Consider the following 16,965-nt stretch of genomic DNA (forward strand, 5'->3'; position numbering starts at 1 on the left):
GAAGCTGCAGCTAATTCAGAACGCTGCTGCTCGAGTCCTCACTAACACTAAGAAAGTGGATCACATCACTCCAGTTCTGAAGTCTTTACACTGGCTTCCTGTGTGTCAAAGAATAGATTTCAAAATACTGCTGCTGGTTTATAAAGCACTGAATGGTTTAGGCCCAAAATACATTTCTGAACTCCTGCTAAATTATGAACCATCCAGATCTCTCAGGTCTTCAGGGACTGGTCAGCTTTCTGTCCCCAGAGTCAGAACTAAACATGGTAAAGCAGCGTTCAGTTATTATGCTCCAAATATCTGGAACAAACTCCCAGAAACCTGCAGGTCCGCTACAACTCTGACTACTTTTAAATCCAGGCTGAAGACTTTTCTTTTTGTCGCTGCTTTTAATTGAACTATTCATATCTTAGACTGCACTGTAACTTTTATCCATGTACTTTTTTCTTTTAATGTTTAATTGACAGCACTGTAACTTTTATCCATGTATTTTTTCTTTTAATGTTTATTTTATTAGCTTTTCTTTTTAATGACTGATTTTAAATGCCATTTTCTTAATCTCTTTCATTTTTTGTAAAGCACTTTGAATTGCCTTGTGTTGAAAAGTGCTATATAAATAAACTTGCCTTGCCTTGCCTTGCCTTCTCATAGTTGTTCAAAACTATAAGGTGTGGATTCGCTCGTGGAGCTTAAGGTGAGAACTTTGAGAAAACGTTTTCCCACACCCTTCACACCAGTACGGTTTTTCTCCTGAGTGAATACGTTGATGTTTTTGGAGATCACTTGATGTAGTGAACGTTTTCCCACACCCTTCACACCAGTACGGTTTTTCTCCTGAGTGAATACGTTGATGTTTTTGGAGCTCACTTGATGTAGTGAACGTTTTCCCACACTCTTCACACCAGTACGGTTTTTCTCCTGTGTGAATACGTTGATGTTTTTGGAGAGCACCTGATGAAGTGAACATTTTCCCACACTCTTCACACCAGTACGGTTTTTCTCCAGTGTGAATACGTTGATGATTTTGGAGAGCACTTGATACCCTGAATGTTTTCCCACACTCTTCACAGCTGTACGGTTTTTCTCCAGTATGAATACGTTGATGTTTTCGGAGATCACCTGATTGAGTGAATGTTGTCCCACACTCTTCACAGCTGTACGGTTTTTCTCCGGTGTGAATAAGTTGATGTTTTTTTAGATTACCCGATTCCGTGAATGTCTTCCCACACTCTTCACAACTATACGGTTTTTCTCCAGTGTGAATACGTTGATGTTTTTTTAGATAACCCGATTCCCTGAATGTCTTCCCACACAACTCACAGCTGTACGGTTTTTCTCCTGTATGAATATGTTGATGATTTTGGAGATCACCTGATGCAGTGAACGTTTTCCCACACTCTTCACAGCTGTACGGTCTTTCTCCAGTGTGAATACGTTGATGTGATTTGAGTTCAGTTGATGTCTTGAACGTTGTCCCACAGTCTTCACAGCTGTACGGTTTTTTTCCAGTGTGAATACGTTTATGTTTTTTTAGATTACCCGATTCCCTGAATGTCTTCCCACACAACTCACAGCTGTACGGTTTTTCTCCTGTATGAATACGTTCATGTTTTTGGAGATCACCTGATGCAGTGAACGTTTTCCCACACTCTTCACAGCTGTACGGTCTTTCTCCAGTGTGAATACGTTGATGTGCTTTGAGATTACCAGATCTAGTGAATGTATTCCCACACTCTTCACAGCTGTACGGCTTTTCTCCAGTGTGAATACGCAGGTGGCACTTTAAATGTGCAGATGTTGTAAAGTATTTTTCACATTGCTGACAGCCGTGACGTCTTTCTCTTCCTTTCAGTTTCTAGAACAGACGGACAAAGAAAGAGAGAAAGTAAATCTAAAAAGCATAAATACATGCAGTTAACACAATAAAAACTCACTTAATATAAACCTTGAGTTAACAAAATACTAGTTTTACTAACGGTTTGTGTTTATTACATTTGTATTATATTAGATACAGTAACAGCAACATTCTAACCACAGTAAATACCAGAGGTGGGGGATTCGAGTCACATGACTTGACTCGCATATTTTCGTGCTTTGGGACTTGCTTGACTAACATTGATAACATCCTCGACTTGACTTTGACTTGGTATTCATGACTTGAGACTTGACTAAGGCTTGAGACAGATGACTCGAAAGGACTTTACTTTCTAAAATAAAATATTTGCATTTGTATTGTAGGAAGCCCCTAAAGGGCAATGAAAACAAAGAGTGAGAGAAAGTAACTTGTTTGCAGGAGAAAGTTACCAGTGCGCCAAGTAGGAAGTGGAGTGCATAGGAGACAGACGTTTCATTGCAGATTGTTATGTTTATGTGGGGAAATGGCAGTGCATACATTAATTGAGATATATTTCGATGTCGGACTTCATTTTAGGGACATTTCGGCCGGGAGAGCTATTTGTTTAAGCACCGGATCGGCAAAACAGGAGAGTCTGTGAACCAGTCTGCCTTGATCTATGAATTCATGTCCGTGACTCTCACAGTATCTGCTGCCCACAGCTGTTTTATATAAGGAAAACCTCCTTCACTTCATGAAATCTCTGCAGCACCAGGAGGCAGTAACGTGTAACTCCGCAGAATCTGAGAAGAGCAGCACCAGCTGCAAAGAGCTGTGCATTTTACTTCACTGCGTTTACCTTCACTAGAACAGATAAATAGTGATTGCAGGCTGCTACGTTTTAACAACACACACCTCTACACACACATATCGTACTGCCTGATTATTCCCCATATTACCCGTTTTATGATTTCAGAGCCCCACTCTCCATTGTTGCTAATGTTGAAAATAAAACTCTACTTTTCATAACCACCGTCTTTTAATTGATTTAAATGCGGAAACTGGGGTTATTCATCAGGATTTCGTATGAATTGCTTGACTCTCACCCCAGTAACTTGAGACTTGCACATGTATGACTTACTCCCACAGGAGACAGAGGGAGATGGTATGCTCCGTTAGTCTTGTGTTTGGTGTTTTTGGTCTAATTATTTTCTAAACTTTGTTGTCTCTGTATGAAACGTCATTTTGAGAGACCATGCTTTTGATCCTGTCGATTATATTTTCCTTTTAGCAGACCATGTCTGGCCATACAACTTTCCAAGACACACCTGAGTGACAGCACGAGCAGGTATGGCGAGGAGTCCCGGCCCCTACGCTGCTACAGCCGTGAGGCTATGCTGGAGCTACAATGCGATCGGCATCATACGAATACATGAAGCCATCTGTGCTCTTCAATATTGGATGACCTCCCTCGGGAGCCGCTTAGCAACACCAGGAAAAAGAGACGAGGAAGGAGACGAGGTGTTCTTTATCGCCTACGGCGAAGATTCAGCCGGCCACCACTTTCATCCATCATTCTCACAAACCTGCGCTCATTGATTAACAAAGTGGACACACTAAGGACATACACAAGGAACTGTCCTGAATTTCGTGAGGCCTCTTTATTATGTTTCACGGAAAGTTGGCTACAATCTACAATGCCTGAATCTCTTTTTGAGGTACCCGGATTCAACCTTGTTCGAGCAGACAGCGATGCAAATCCGGGGAAGACCAGAGGAGGCGGTATTTGTGTGTATATTATTAACCTGTTAAGCCCCATTCCCCGCAGGCGGGGGAGAAACCACAACATCTGCAAGCAACAGTTGGCGCGTTCACACCGGAGTACTTTTCTCACAATAGTTCATCAGAACTACGATATATTTGCGTTCACAACAAAAAGCCCCCAGAACTAAATTAGTTCATCAGAACCATTTTTACCTGCTTTTCAGTCCCTGCTAGAGAGCAGGGACTTTCGTGGGAGAAAAAGGTTCATATGTCTGATTGGCTGGACTGAATGCAAACCACGCCCCGTAAAACTCCCAAAAGGTTTTGTGAAGCCGTCATTTCATTTGCTCGCATTAAAAGCTCAGCGCAGCGCACCAACGAAGAGATTACTTTTGTGAAAGCAGCTATGGAGCGGTGGAGTAATGATGATGTGTCGGCGCATCCGGAGATTTACTCGGAGGACGCGATCCAGAAGCTTCTACTGAAGGCAGCGCGATGAGGTAGGAGGCTGAAATGACGGTTGAATTGCCCAACGACGACGACGAATTAGGTAAAATATACTACATGCACTGCACTGTTTTAATCTGCACAATACTGGACAGATATGTACTTTTATTTGCTCGGTAGATCGAGCTAGCCATGCTAGGCTGAATTGGCTAACAGCTAGCTAGCTATTCTCGGCCGCTATGAAAACGTTTTGACTTGTGAATACGTGTGCAATGTTCTGTAATTTGCTTCACTAACTCATGGCACTAATCGAAGGTAAAATATACTTCATGCACTTTACCGTTTTAATCTGCACAATACTGGTCTCAGATTAGGGGTGTAACGATAACCGTATTCGACGGTTCGGACGTCACGGTTCGGTGCATGCAATCACACGACGAATACGCCTTTTTTTTACGAGTGGGAAAAAAGTCTGTCATTCAGGGCAGTATCCACTACACTATATATAATCCAGGGGGCGGTATTGCGCCTAAAAGCTGTTTGCCAGCTGCCCTTAAACAACAAATGAAGAAGAAGAAAACACAACAAAACGAACAAAAATTGTTAGTATGGCGAGTTCAGATAACACAGGAGCTAGAAGAACCACCTGCTTCTTTTAAATCAGCTGTGTGGGAACATTTCGGGTGGTGGATCGGACGAGGACGGTGTGGCTGTTTTGTTCTACAGTGGTGCGGTATGCTCATGGGAACACACGCCAAACATGCTAAATCATATCAGAAGGCATCACCCAGATTTGGCAATCACCGGAGCCCGGCAAAATACAGCAGCAGTTCAACAGCTTCTCCCCGCTGTTTATAAGAAGCCAATACACATGAAAGCCGAGAGACCAAAATAAATAACGGAAGCTTTTGGCATATGTTCTTCAACTGCTATGCACCCTTATGCAATAGTGGAGGACCCCAGCTTTTATTGATTGTGATTGAAAGTGATTGAAACACTATCTTATTATTTATTTTGTAATATTTTCAAGACATTCTTTTTAGTTTGACAGTTTATTGAACCTTTTTGTTTGACATCAGCCATTATAGGTAATCTGGGCATCTGAGTGTGTGTGTGGTACTGTTTGTTTTTAACAGTGTAATACAGTTAATTATTCATAATGTTAGAGTTCCTTATTTTTAAAACTGAAACTTGCACTACTATTCCAAATAAATAACAACAAACATGGAATTATGCATTTGGGATTTTTTTTTGCTTTTTCTTGATGTACCGAACCCGTACCGAACCGTGACCCCGAAACCGAGGTACATACCGAACCGTGAATGCTATGAACCGTTACACGCCTATCTCAGATGTACTTTTATTTGCTCGGTAGATCGAGTTAGCAATGCTAGTCTGAATTGGGTAACACTGTTAGCAGGCCGGAACCGAGCTAGCTAATAACATCTAGCTAGCTCGCTAGCTATTCTCGGGCCGCTATGAAAACGTCTTGACTTGTGAATAAGTGTGCAGTGTTCTGTAATTTGCTTCACTAACTCATGGCGCTAATCGTGTGTTTCAGGCGACGAGGTGTTTCCCCATTGGATTGGAAACTAGTGAGCTTTCCCCTCCGGAAATCATCTCCCTTTCCAACCAAACGCAAAGGTACATATAAACACACTGTAACTACTCCTACGCCTTGAAAGAAGGTTACGCATCGAACTGATGTCCACTAATCACGTTTATTTCTTTCTTGGTACAATTATGAAACACCGTGATCATACATCGTTTACACTTTTTGCGCCCTTTTCACTCTCTCCCAAACGTAAACATCCGAGGCTAGAGGTCACATGACTTCTGGTAAGAAAACTCTTAATAATTTTTTGACCAAATAAAACAAAGTTCAAGCTTACATCAAGCAAAACACAATAAATAAGGGCACTTTGAGCGTCAGCAATTTGATCCTATCTTATACTTTACACCTGCATTGTGTACACTGTCCCTGCCTACCATGTCCAATGTTGTCTCTGTTGACAACCTACTGGTAAACACATTCCTAGTATGTTGTAAAACTACTTGGCGATTAAACTGATCTTGTATCTTGCTTATATCTCCTCTTAGGAAAGCGGGCACGGGATGACAGCTTCCTTGACACTATCATGGTGATGGATGACTGGCGTGCCATGGGCAGCAAGGACAATGAGGACCGGCATGCCATGGGCAGCAAGGAGATGCACGACGAACTGCTGCTGCATTCACACAAGGCCCAGGAATCGCAGGACCAGCTGCTCATGGTGATGGCGCGCCGGTATATATATATACACCACTGTTATTAATACTGACACATAACGTTGCACTAAGGTGTGTCTGCTGCTGAGCCTACCTATTATTGTTATATATTGCCACTGTTATGATATTGTTTTGATACTACTGACACTTATTGATCTGATGCTGATAAATAAAAGAGAACCTACATGGCGATTAAACAGATCATGTATCTTGCTTATTTCTTCTCTGACATGTTATCTTTACAGTGACCTGTGTAGCATCCTATACATCTCATGTAAGTGATTATTCTGATACCATCATGTTTCATCGGTTATAAACTGGCGAAGCTTTATTTATTGTGTCCCACCCCAAATATGTGGCTTTGAAAAAGATAATTTCATTGTATTTCAAAATGGCATCCATCAACACAAGCACTATTTATAGAAAGATAAATGGTTAAGTTTGTAATTACCAGTGTTGTGATTTCAATATATTAATTAATTATAGTAAGGAAACATCTTAGGAGTTAGTGTACTGAGTTCCTCTCAGGAGGATATATAATAAAGTTGTGTTAACTGCTGAGCCTATTTACTGTGCATACAACACACCTGGCAGTTTGTTATTATATTGCCACACTGTTTTGATACTGACATTTTATCTTTGCACTAAGGTGTGTCTGCACTATTGTAATTTAGATGGATCTTTAATTTGTCATTGTACAGGTACAACGAAATTACAATGAACTCAAGGTGCCAACAGGCAGCAACAACAAGACAATATAAAAACAACAAGACAATATAAAAACAAGACACTATAAAAACAAGAAATGGGACTTAAATAGACATGATAGGGAATATGTACATAAATACATAATAAATTAAAGGGGACCTATCATGCAAAATGCACTTTTGTACATCTTTTATACATGAATATGTGTCCCCGGTGTTCCAGGGAACTCACCAAGTGCCAGAAAACACAACCCTCTCTCTTTTCCTCCATACCCACATCTCTTAAAAAGGGGCTGCAATGGATCTGATACAGACTGATACAGATTTGAACACTTCTATGATGTCACAGAAGTGAAGCTACGGCTATTGGGCCAACTCCACCAATCAGGAGGAGACAGCCACGGACATTGCCGTTCGAAAGCGCTGGAGACGCTGTAGTACATATGCCAGGCCTGTAGATGGTGCTGTTCTCACAGAATCAGCCCGTGCAAAGACCGTGTTAAATTGAGCGAAATGAGGAATGGCTAAAATGCATGATGTGTTTGGTATTTTGAAAAATAAAAAGTATAAATATGCCTTACATAGGTATGGTCCTACACTATATTATTCAAATATAGCATGATAGGTCCACTTTAAAAATTGCACCATTCCCCTCGTATTGCACGGAAGGCTTATATAATTTAAATATCAGCAGCGTTTAGTGCACATATGGCCCTGGGAAAAAAACTGAATTTGAGTCTGTTTGTCCGGGAAGACATGGTACGGAAGCGCCTGCCTGAGCGCAACCGAACAAAGTGCTTGTTACCCGGGTGGTGTGGATCCTTGAGGATTTTGACTGCCTTCTTAAGGCAACGAGAGCTGTACAGAACCTCCAGGGAGGGGAGGGGGCAACCGATGATCTTCTGGGCCGAGTTGATGACCCTTTGGAGCGCACCCCTCTCTGCGGCTGTGCAGCTGAGGAACCACACGCAGATGCAGTAGGTGAGGATGCTTTCCACGGCGCAGCGATAGAACAGGGTTCCTGCAGGTTTCGCCTACTCAAACGTAAGACTTTTTAAGACCTTTTTAAGACCACTTTGAATAGAATTTAAAACCTATTTCACGGCAAGAAAGTATGAAGGAAAATTGCTATGAAAGAAGAAATACGTCCCATAATTACTTATAAAGTAAATGTATTCGTGTTCAACATAAGAACAATTACTGAACATAACAGTACAGAACTGTGTTAGCGTGTTAGACAAAAAGTGTGTGTGTGTGTGTGTGTGTGTGAGTGTGTGTTAGGGCTGTGCAATTAATCGTATTTTAATTGCAATTACGATTTTAGCCTGCCACAATTACGAGAACAACATAATCGAAAAAAACAGAATTTAGCTTTGCTAGGTTGTGACAGTGCACTACAACATATTTGATCTAATTAATTTTAGTCTATTTAATTTTTATTCATCATATTTATATATGTTTAATAGCTTGTGGAAGTGCGCTCCAAAATATGTGTTGATCTCGTTTATTGGTATTTATTATTTTGATAATATTTATTTAAATGTATAATTTATTTAATTTAGTATTGTTTTTTCAGTTGAATTATACGTTCAGGGTGATCCACAGTTAAAAAGATACTGTTCAAATCATTATTTGTTTTAAAGTTCAATAAATGGATGTTTTCAAAGTCAATGAATAATCGTATTTAATAATCGTGATATCAATTATTGACCAAAATAATCGTGATTATGATTTTTGCCATAATCGAGCAGCCCTAGTGTGTGTGTGTGTGTGTGTGTGTCTTTCATCGTTGCTGTTGTATGATTGGTGTTTAGCTACGGTATTTAGCGTCTACAGCAACTCCGCTTTTAGGGTTGACGTAGACCCAAACGTCACCCCGAGGGGCCCCCGGTGTTGTTGCGGGAGCAGCTGCACTAGCTAACGCTGCACTAGCTAACGCTACATTAACAAAACAAACGCTAATTTATTGTGCAAAAGGTGCAGCGGGCTTCAAACACGTTCCCCTCAACTGGTTTCAACCAAGCACTAAATTAGAGGTTTTCCAACCAGATACCGTTGAACTTACTTACACTTCCCCATACTTATTTGTAAGGGGAAGGGGGAAACAAAGTTAGTGATTACTGGTTCCATGTTGATTTATTTCAATACAAATTGTTGGGGGGGAACTGAAAGGCACTTACCGTACTGGTTACTTTGCAGCCCGGACATTTCCACCAAAACACATTTAGACGCTATCTCAACACAGAAGTACCTTTCAAATCCCATCATATTTAAGACCTTTCTTGTTTTTTTGGTCATATTTAAGACCTTTTTAAGGCCTTAAATTCAGATTATCAAATGTAAGACATTTTAAGACTCCGCGGGAACCCTGTAGAAGGACACAAGCAGGTCCTGTCTAAGGAAGTAGAGTCTCTGCTGTGCCTTCTTGATGGTTGCCGTGGTGTTGGTCCTCCAGGACAAGTCCTCCGCCAGGTGAACGCCAAGGAATTTGATCACTGAGACTCTCTCCACACAGCCTCCAAGGTGGTATCATCAGCTAACTTTATGATGGAGTTGCTGGTGTGGGCAGGGACGAGATCATAGGTGTAGAGGGCGTATAGTAGGGGGCTCAGCACGCAGCCCTGTGGTGACCCGGTGCTGAGACTGAGGGACGTGGAGGTGTGGGTGCCTATCCTCACTCTCTGGGGCGCTCAGACAGGAAGTCCTTAATCCATAGACACAAGGAATGGGATACTCCCAGGACTGATAGCTTGGTCACCAGTCTGTCAGGGAGGATGGTATTAAATGCCGAGCTGAAGTCCACGAAGAGCATCCGTGCGTAGCTCCCCCTACTCTCCAGGTGAGACAGGGTAGAGTGGAGAACTGTGGCGATTGCGTCCTCCGTGGACCTGTTGGTCCTGTAGGCGAACTGGTGGGGGTCCAGACCGGGAAGGAGGGATGAGACGATGTGAGGACGGACCACCTTCTCAAAAACTTTAGTGGGGGTGTAGGTGAGTGCCACTGGACGGTTGTCATTTAGGCAGCCGATGTTGTTCTTTTTCGGCACTGGGATGATTGTGGATGTTTTCAGGCAGGATGGGACGATGGCCTGGGACAGAGACTGGTTGAAGATCTTGGTGAAGATCCCCGCCAGCTGGCCAGCGCAGTCTTTCAGCACCCGTCCCAAGACTCCGTCCGGCCCGCTGCTTACCTCTGGTTCACTGCCTTCAGTGTGCGTCTCACCTCGTGCTCCGTGAGGATGAGGCTGCTGAGGGCAGGTGGGTGTAATGGTGTGGCTGCTTCCGATAGCCCCGTCTCGTAGCGGGCGTAGAAGGAGTTCAGCTCCCCCGCCAGCTGAGGGTCACCCCCGTCGGTCGAGGGGTGGCTGGGTTTGTAGTTGGTCATCTGCTGGACCCCCTGCCACACCCGCCTGGAGTCGTTGCCCCGGAAGCAGTCCTCAATCTTCCCCTTGTAGTCCATCTTGGCCCGCTTGATCCCCCGCTTCAGGTGGGCTCTGGCAGTGCTGTACAGCTCCCTCTCACCAGTACTGAAGGCGATGTCCCTCTCCCTGACCAGGCGCTGCACCTCTCCAGTCATCCACGGCTTCTTGTTGGGATGAACCCGGATGCGCTTATCCACAGTGACGGAGTCTGAACAGTGCTTGATGTATCCCAGGACCGATGATGTGTACTGTTCCAGGTCCTCATGCACGAAAAAACCCCAGTCGGTATTCTCAAAACAGTCTTGCAGCTGTGGAGTGGCGTATAAAGGCCAGGTTTTAATTGTCTTTATAGTGGTGGAAACACTTTTCGCTAGTGCTTTAGCTCTGTAGCCCCCTTTAATATTAGTGTAGACCTTGTCCAGTGTTTTCACCCCCCTCGTGGCACATTTAACATGCTGGTAGAGTCTGGGAAGCACTACCTTTAAGTTGGCATGGTTAAAGTCCCCCGCAATGATGTGGACAGCCTCAGGATTAGGGCTGTGCAATTTAATCGATCCTGCGATATATATCGATATTTAGTTTTCCGAGAAAGTATCGATATTTCAGCCGCGGGTATTGATACATTAAGTCTGATAACTGTGTTCGTTATTCTCGCGTCCAGTAGAGAAGCTTTAAAAAGGAGACTAATTGAGTCTCTGAGAAGGTTCAAATGTATACTTTAATTAATCGAGCAGAAGATGGTTCAGTCAGAAAAACAGCTGTGTTCTGGCTCTCAAGAGAGCGAGCTCCACCTTTCCAGCTGTTAAATATCCTCTGCTGGCTCCTCCCTGTGGGACGGTTGGTGCTGCTGGGGGCCGGCCCTCCACGTCTCCAATGTTTGTTGTTGAGCATAACAGAGGATTCAGACATTGTACATTAAATATATAACTAAACACGCCTTTTCTCCTCCTTATCTCTTTCATGACTTTTCATTTAATACATTTTAAACGCTGTAATCAATACTCCAAAAATACCTGACGGCTGGTATCATTTCCGGTAGTTCCGAATGTTGTCTCATGCTACCTGTAAAGGAATATTTTAGTCTTGTTAAAGTATATAGAGTTTAGTGACTTGTCCTCGGGAATCTGTTTAATGGTTAAAGTGTATTCCTGCCTGTAATGTGATCCATAGCTTCTCAGGAAGACACAGGTCAAGAGGTCATCTGATATCTTGTGGGGGGAGAAGCTTGGCTCATGTGGGTTTGCAATACAACGAGTCTTTGTCTCGACATCTGGCATGCATTAAAGGAAAACCCGCGTGTTTTAGGGCCCTCCTCTTCTTCATGTATAGATGTGTTCTTGGCGCTTTTGTCTTCAGAGTTGGCTGATATCTTACATGAGAACTGTAGTATACTGTGATCTCTCCGGCCGTCTGTCTCTCAATAAATATCAGTGTATTGACAGGCGAATCCAGTTTCCCTCATTTGATGATTGGCTCAACATTGCTGCAAAGAAGTTTTTACTTCACACTACCCATGTCTGTAAACAAACGTATTCAAATAAACTACCTTCATTTAATATTCAGCAATAATAATATCTCGACGTCTATAGTTGTAGTGTTGAAATCAGTAGGTTTCGGTGTGCAACACTCCGTGTCATATCGCTACTAAATTCACCTCTATAGTAAATGGTATATTAGCCACATGCTATATGCTAACCGGAGATGAAGGATTTTCAGAATAAAAGCTTAACAACTTGTTGTGCACAAGAACTTCTGGTTTTTCAGTATAAAACAGCATTTAAACTGACGGTATGTTTAAGGTACTTTATGCCATCAAAACATTGATTTTAATTTCTAACAAGTCCCATTCAAATCCCCCGTGTTCCGCCACCTGCTGCACCTTTTAATTCTCCATTGTCCATTGTGATACTGCACTTTATGTACTTACGTTTCAAAGGCCTGTAAGCTACAGTTTGCACTGTTTCAATACATGAAACTAATTTTCTCACAACATCTTTTGATTCATTTTGTCCAGCCTTTGTAAGCTGTAGACTCTGTCTAGTCAGAGCCATATATTGTATAATTGATGCTTTCAGTTTTCAGTTGAATTAATTCAATCCAAGTCAATGGAACACTCACAAGATGTCACCAAAATCACACTGTCCCTTTAAAATCTTTCAGAAAATGATATAAGTGTATCGAATTGTATCGAATCGTATCGTTGGCTGAATATCGTGATATATATCGTATTGTGAGCTGAATATCGTGTATCGTATCGTATCGTGAGATTAGTGTATCGCTACAGCCCTACTCAGGATACATGCTTTGTTGACTGCTAATAGTATCATGTAGCTGACTTAGCGCCGCGCTAGCATTGGCATCTGGTGGAATATATACTGCAGTTATCAATACAACATTGAACTCCCTCGGAAGGTATCTAGGTCGGCATTTAACAGTCATAAATTCTAGGTTCGGGGAACAGAGGTTACTCACAGTGATTGTGCCCCAATAATCGTTAGTGTATATAATGAGGCCACCACCTCACGTTTTCCCCAACAATTCTCGGGTCCTGTCTAGTCTATGGGAGGGGTGGTCAGCTAGCTCGATCCAATGGAGCTTTCCTAGATGGTTTGGTGAATCAAACCATCTGAGTCAGGTTAGTAATGCTCACATGTTTTACATCTATTACAGGGTGAATCTGAAACTTGACTTTAAAGCAACCCAACGGAAGTTTCATGTAAGTGTAGTTCTTTCTCTCGTAGCTCGGTCTGCAGGGGTGCTAGAGACGGGAGCACGTTGATACGACCTTCCTAGCCGGAGATATAGCCGCATTTTACAATAAACTTCCGCTGGGTTGCTTAAAAACAAATATTGCAAATCAAATCGCAATATCTGTCAGAAAGATCGCAATTAGATTATTTCCCCAAATCATGCAGCCCTACTTTACATCTGTGACTGTGTCTGTTCTGCAGTACTGCAAAGCTACCTGGTACAAGTGTTTGTCAACAGCTTTCAAATCAAAACTGCTCCAGCTGTTAATAATCTGCTCAAATATTGTTGGTCCACCCTGTCAGAGACTTCCTGACTCAGCAGACCATAATAACCTGAGAGGCTGTCCAACAACATCACCTGGGACCCAAAGCATGCTCTGAATAGAGAATATGAACTGCTGCCATCTAATGGAGATTCAATAAAGTCAGACTGAAGCCTCCTTTGTGCTCCAGTCAGTCCTCTCAGTAAACACAGAGCTGAATCCAGATCAAAAGCACGCTGAAGGCTCTTTGAGCAGGTTGTCTCTCGCTGATCCTGCTGTTATGTTACATGTTTGTTTTTCATGTATTGTGTCTTGATATTAGTTTATGTTGATGTTACACATGGAGCTGCTGTTACACTATGCAAGTCACATTTCAGACTTGATCTGACCAATACAGTGTTATCGTGTCGTAATGTACAACAACGTTCTAACCTATATCCAGGGCCGCCCCTGGCCAACTTGGGGCCCCAAGCGACATTGTGAGATGAGCCCCCCCCCCCCCAACCGACAGGAGTGAACTTTTTTTTTTTGGAAACAAAGTAGGCTACTTTGCAAATATAATTCCTGTTTATTATTATTATCAACGGTTACTTTTTTATACAGTGAGGTAAATGGTAAATGTGCATGTTTGTCGTTCATTATGCGTTTACAGGTGAATTTTGCATTTCCTGCCAAATACTAGCCTCAAAAAGATAAAAACATAATTAATGCAAATAAACTACTTCTACTAATAATCATAATCAATTCAATAATAAAAATACTATATTGTTTTATTATAATATAGTCAAGACAAAACATGCTTATGACATGCTCAAAAACTGATATTTCTTAAATCTGTATTCTAGTTCCCTCTGTCAGCAATGTATCAACAACTACACACACATTGCTATCAGTATTTCTCTGTGTTGTGGTTGACATGAGGATGACTGTTGGGAGTTAAGGGGAGAGGCTGAGCGTCACCATGACGATGACTGTTAGGAGTTAAGGGGAGAGGCTGAGCGTCACCATGATGATGACTGTTAGGAGTTAAGGGGAGAGGCTGAGCGTCACCATGATGATGACTGTTAGGAGTTAAGGGGAGAGGCTGAGCGTCACCATGATGATGACTGTTAGGAGTTAAGGGGAGAGGCTGAGCGTCACCATGACGATGACTGTTAGGAGTTAAGGGGAGAGGCTGAGCGTCACCATGAAATGTGCAAGTTGACATAAAAATGAATAAAAGGGGAACAAATGCTCCATGTTTTTTAGGCTGTAAACTTTAACTGTTATGTAAGCCAAGTAGACAGACAGTGTATCTCTCTTCCTCCTGTACATCAGCAGATAAAAGGCATCACATACTTGAATGAATGGTAAATAAAGAATGCTGGAAATAACTGCATCTCCATTAGCCTGTATGCTATGCAGAGACTGCCTTCTTCATGTCGTGAATTGCAGCTGATGTTTTAATATGGCAATTGGCAATTTGACTTCTACAACATTCGTAAGTTGTACATTTGACTCATACAATAACCCACCTTCGAGTGATGCTCTAGTTTATTCATGTTTTGTTTTTTGCGCCGGACTGAAACTGTCTTTTCACCGACATCTCTTCACCTGCACTAGTGGCCGTATCAAAGCCGTGATTGGTCAGATGTCGATTCATTGCAACGGTGTCGGGTTACAGACGTGCTCCTCTTGTCACCTCTCACGGCCCGTCCACACAGCGGCGTGCGCCGCACTCTCACTCTCGCGGGGGGTGCGCGGATAACTGAGCGGAGAACTGCGCACAGCAGCTGAGGCCCTCTGGGCGGGGCCCCCTGCGCAAGGCGGGGCCCCATGCAGCCTGCGTGATTGGCCTGTAGGGAGGGGCGGCCCTGCCTATATCTGACCATATTGTGTATTCATATTGTATTCTCTAAACAGGTTGTGATCTTTCATTTGGGGATAACAGTGTTAGGAATATATTGTGATGAAGTGCACACTGACCTGATCTCCAGGGGTCTTTTTATTCTCCTCCATGCTGCTCTCAGTGCTCCTTCTCCGGCTGTGTCTCTGAAATAATCAACACAACTACAGCTGACACAAAACAAGACAACTCAATACAACCGACAGACACAACTAAACATATCTACAGCTACTTCGTAGGGTCAAAGCAGAGGTGAGAAGTAACTAAGTACATTTACTCAAGAACTGTACTTAAGTACCATTTAGAGGTACTTTTACTTTACTTGAGTATTTCTATGTAATGCTACTTTGTACATTTAGAACAGTTCAGAGATAAATGGTACTTTTACTCCACTACATGCATTTAATACCTTTTAGTTACTTTACAGATCTGGATGAAGGATGGGGAAAGCGAAGCAAGGGGGTAATCAGACGAGTGGCCACCGGGAGGAAAGGCACAAGCGACCCGGCAGCGGGGACACACACACACACACACATCACACACACACACACACACACACACACACACACACACACACACACACACAACACACACACACACACACACACACACACATCACACACACACACACACACACACACACACACACACACACACACACAACACACACACACACACACACACACACACACACACACACACACACACACACACACACACACACACACAACACACACACCACACACAACACACACACACACACACACACACACACACACACACACCACAACACACACACACACACACACACACACACACACACACACACACACACACACACACACACACACACACACACACACACACACTACCTCTCTCTCCTCTTCGTCCTGGTTCCTCAGTCTTTCTTCTCCTTGATAAAACACTGCCGTTAAAACACACTAATCTCCCTTTAATGCCTTTACTTGTGCGATCATGCTATACGTGGTATACAAAGCTCCGAACAAAGAACGGGAGGCAACAAAAACACGGTTTAACGGATAAATCACCGTCCAATGATAAACTAGCTCATTGCATGTGTTTTAAAAGTCTCTTAAACACATTACATTCGGTATAACATCTGCATCAACGTCTGTTAGCAACGTATAGCTTCTGAGGACCGGAAGCTAGAAACGAACGGCCGCAATGCATCATGGGATTAGAGTTTTTCTTTTAAACATCATTTCACTACCCCCTCTGGTGAAAACATTGAAAACACTATCGCTATTAAAATAAATAATAATTACAATATTAATAATAATAATATATATGTAAAGATGAAACGGTCAGACGGGTTTTAAAAGTTGTGGAAATGTTTTTGTTTGTAATAATACTTCTTTATAATGATTGATCAAGTGTTCTCAAAGCTGGTAAAGATGCAGCTAGTTTGAATGACTTTGTATTCTGAGGGACAAAACAAGAATTGGACAAAAAATAATAATAATAATAATAATAACATAATAAAAAAATTCATTAGGAATTACAAATAAAAATAGTTAAAGAAAATAATAATGAAAGATTTAATAATCTTGGAAAAAATTATTAGTTTTTTGTGATTGAAAACACTATTATTAATATAATAGTGTT

General features: G+C 42.3%; 1 protein-coding gene across 2 annotated transcripts; it reads right to left on the reverse strand.

Moving 5' to 3' along the window:
- Window positions 1-496: 496 nt before the first annotated feature.
- LOC117559211 (zinc finger protein 420-like) lies at window positions 497-16,620 on the reverse strand. Of its 2 annotated transcripts, XR_004570941.1 has the most exons (4): window positions 16,212-16,620; window positions 15,420-15,485; window positions 11,455-11,503; window positions 1,615-1,855 (listed from the first exon to the last, which is right to left on the reverse strand). XR_004570941.1 is itself a non-coding variant. In XM_034235901.1 (3 exons), exons 2-3 carry the CDS (start codon window positions 15,450-15,452, stop codon window positions 662-664), a joined length of 1,227 nt encoding a protein of 408 aa, XP_034091792.1. In that variant the 5' UTR covers window positions 15,453-15,483; window positions 16,212-16,530; the 3' UTR covers window positions 497-661. The 2 variants fall into 2 exon arrangements, 1 of the variants encoding a protein (XP_034091792.1); XM_034235901.1 differs by lacking the exon at window positions 11,455-11,503 and having other exon boundaries at window positions 497-1,855; window positions 15,420-15,483; window positions 16,212-16,530.
- Window positions 16,621-16,965: the final 345 nt, after the last annotated feature.

This window comes from Gymnodraco acuticeps, unplaced genomic scaffold (genome assembly GCF_902827175.1).
Source record: "Gymnodraco acuticeps unplaced genomic scaffold, fGymAcu1.1, whole genome shotgun sequence".
Classification (NCBI taxonomy): domain Eukaryota; kingdom Metazoa; phylum Chordata; class Actinopteri; order Perciformes; family Bathydraconidae; genus Gymnodraco; species Gymnodraco acuticeps.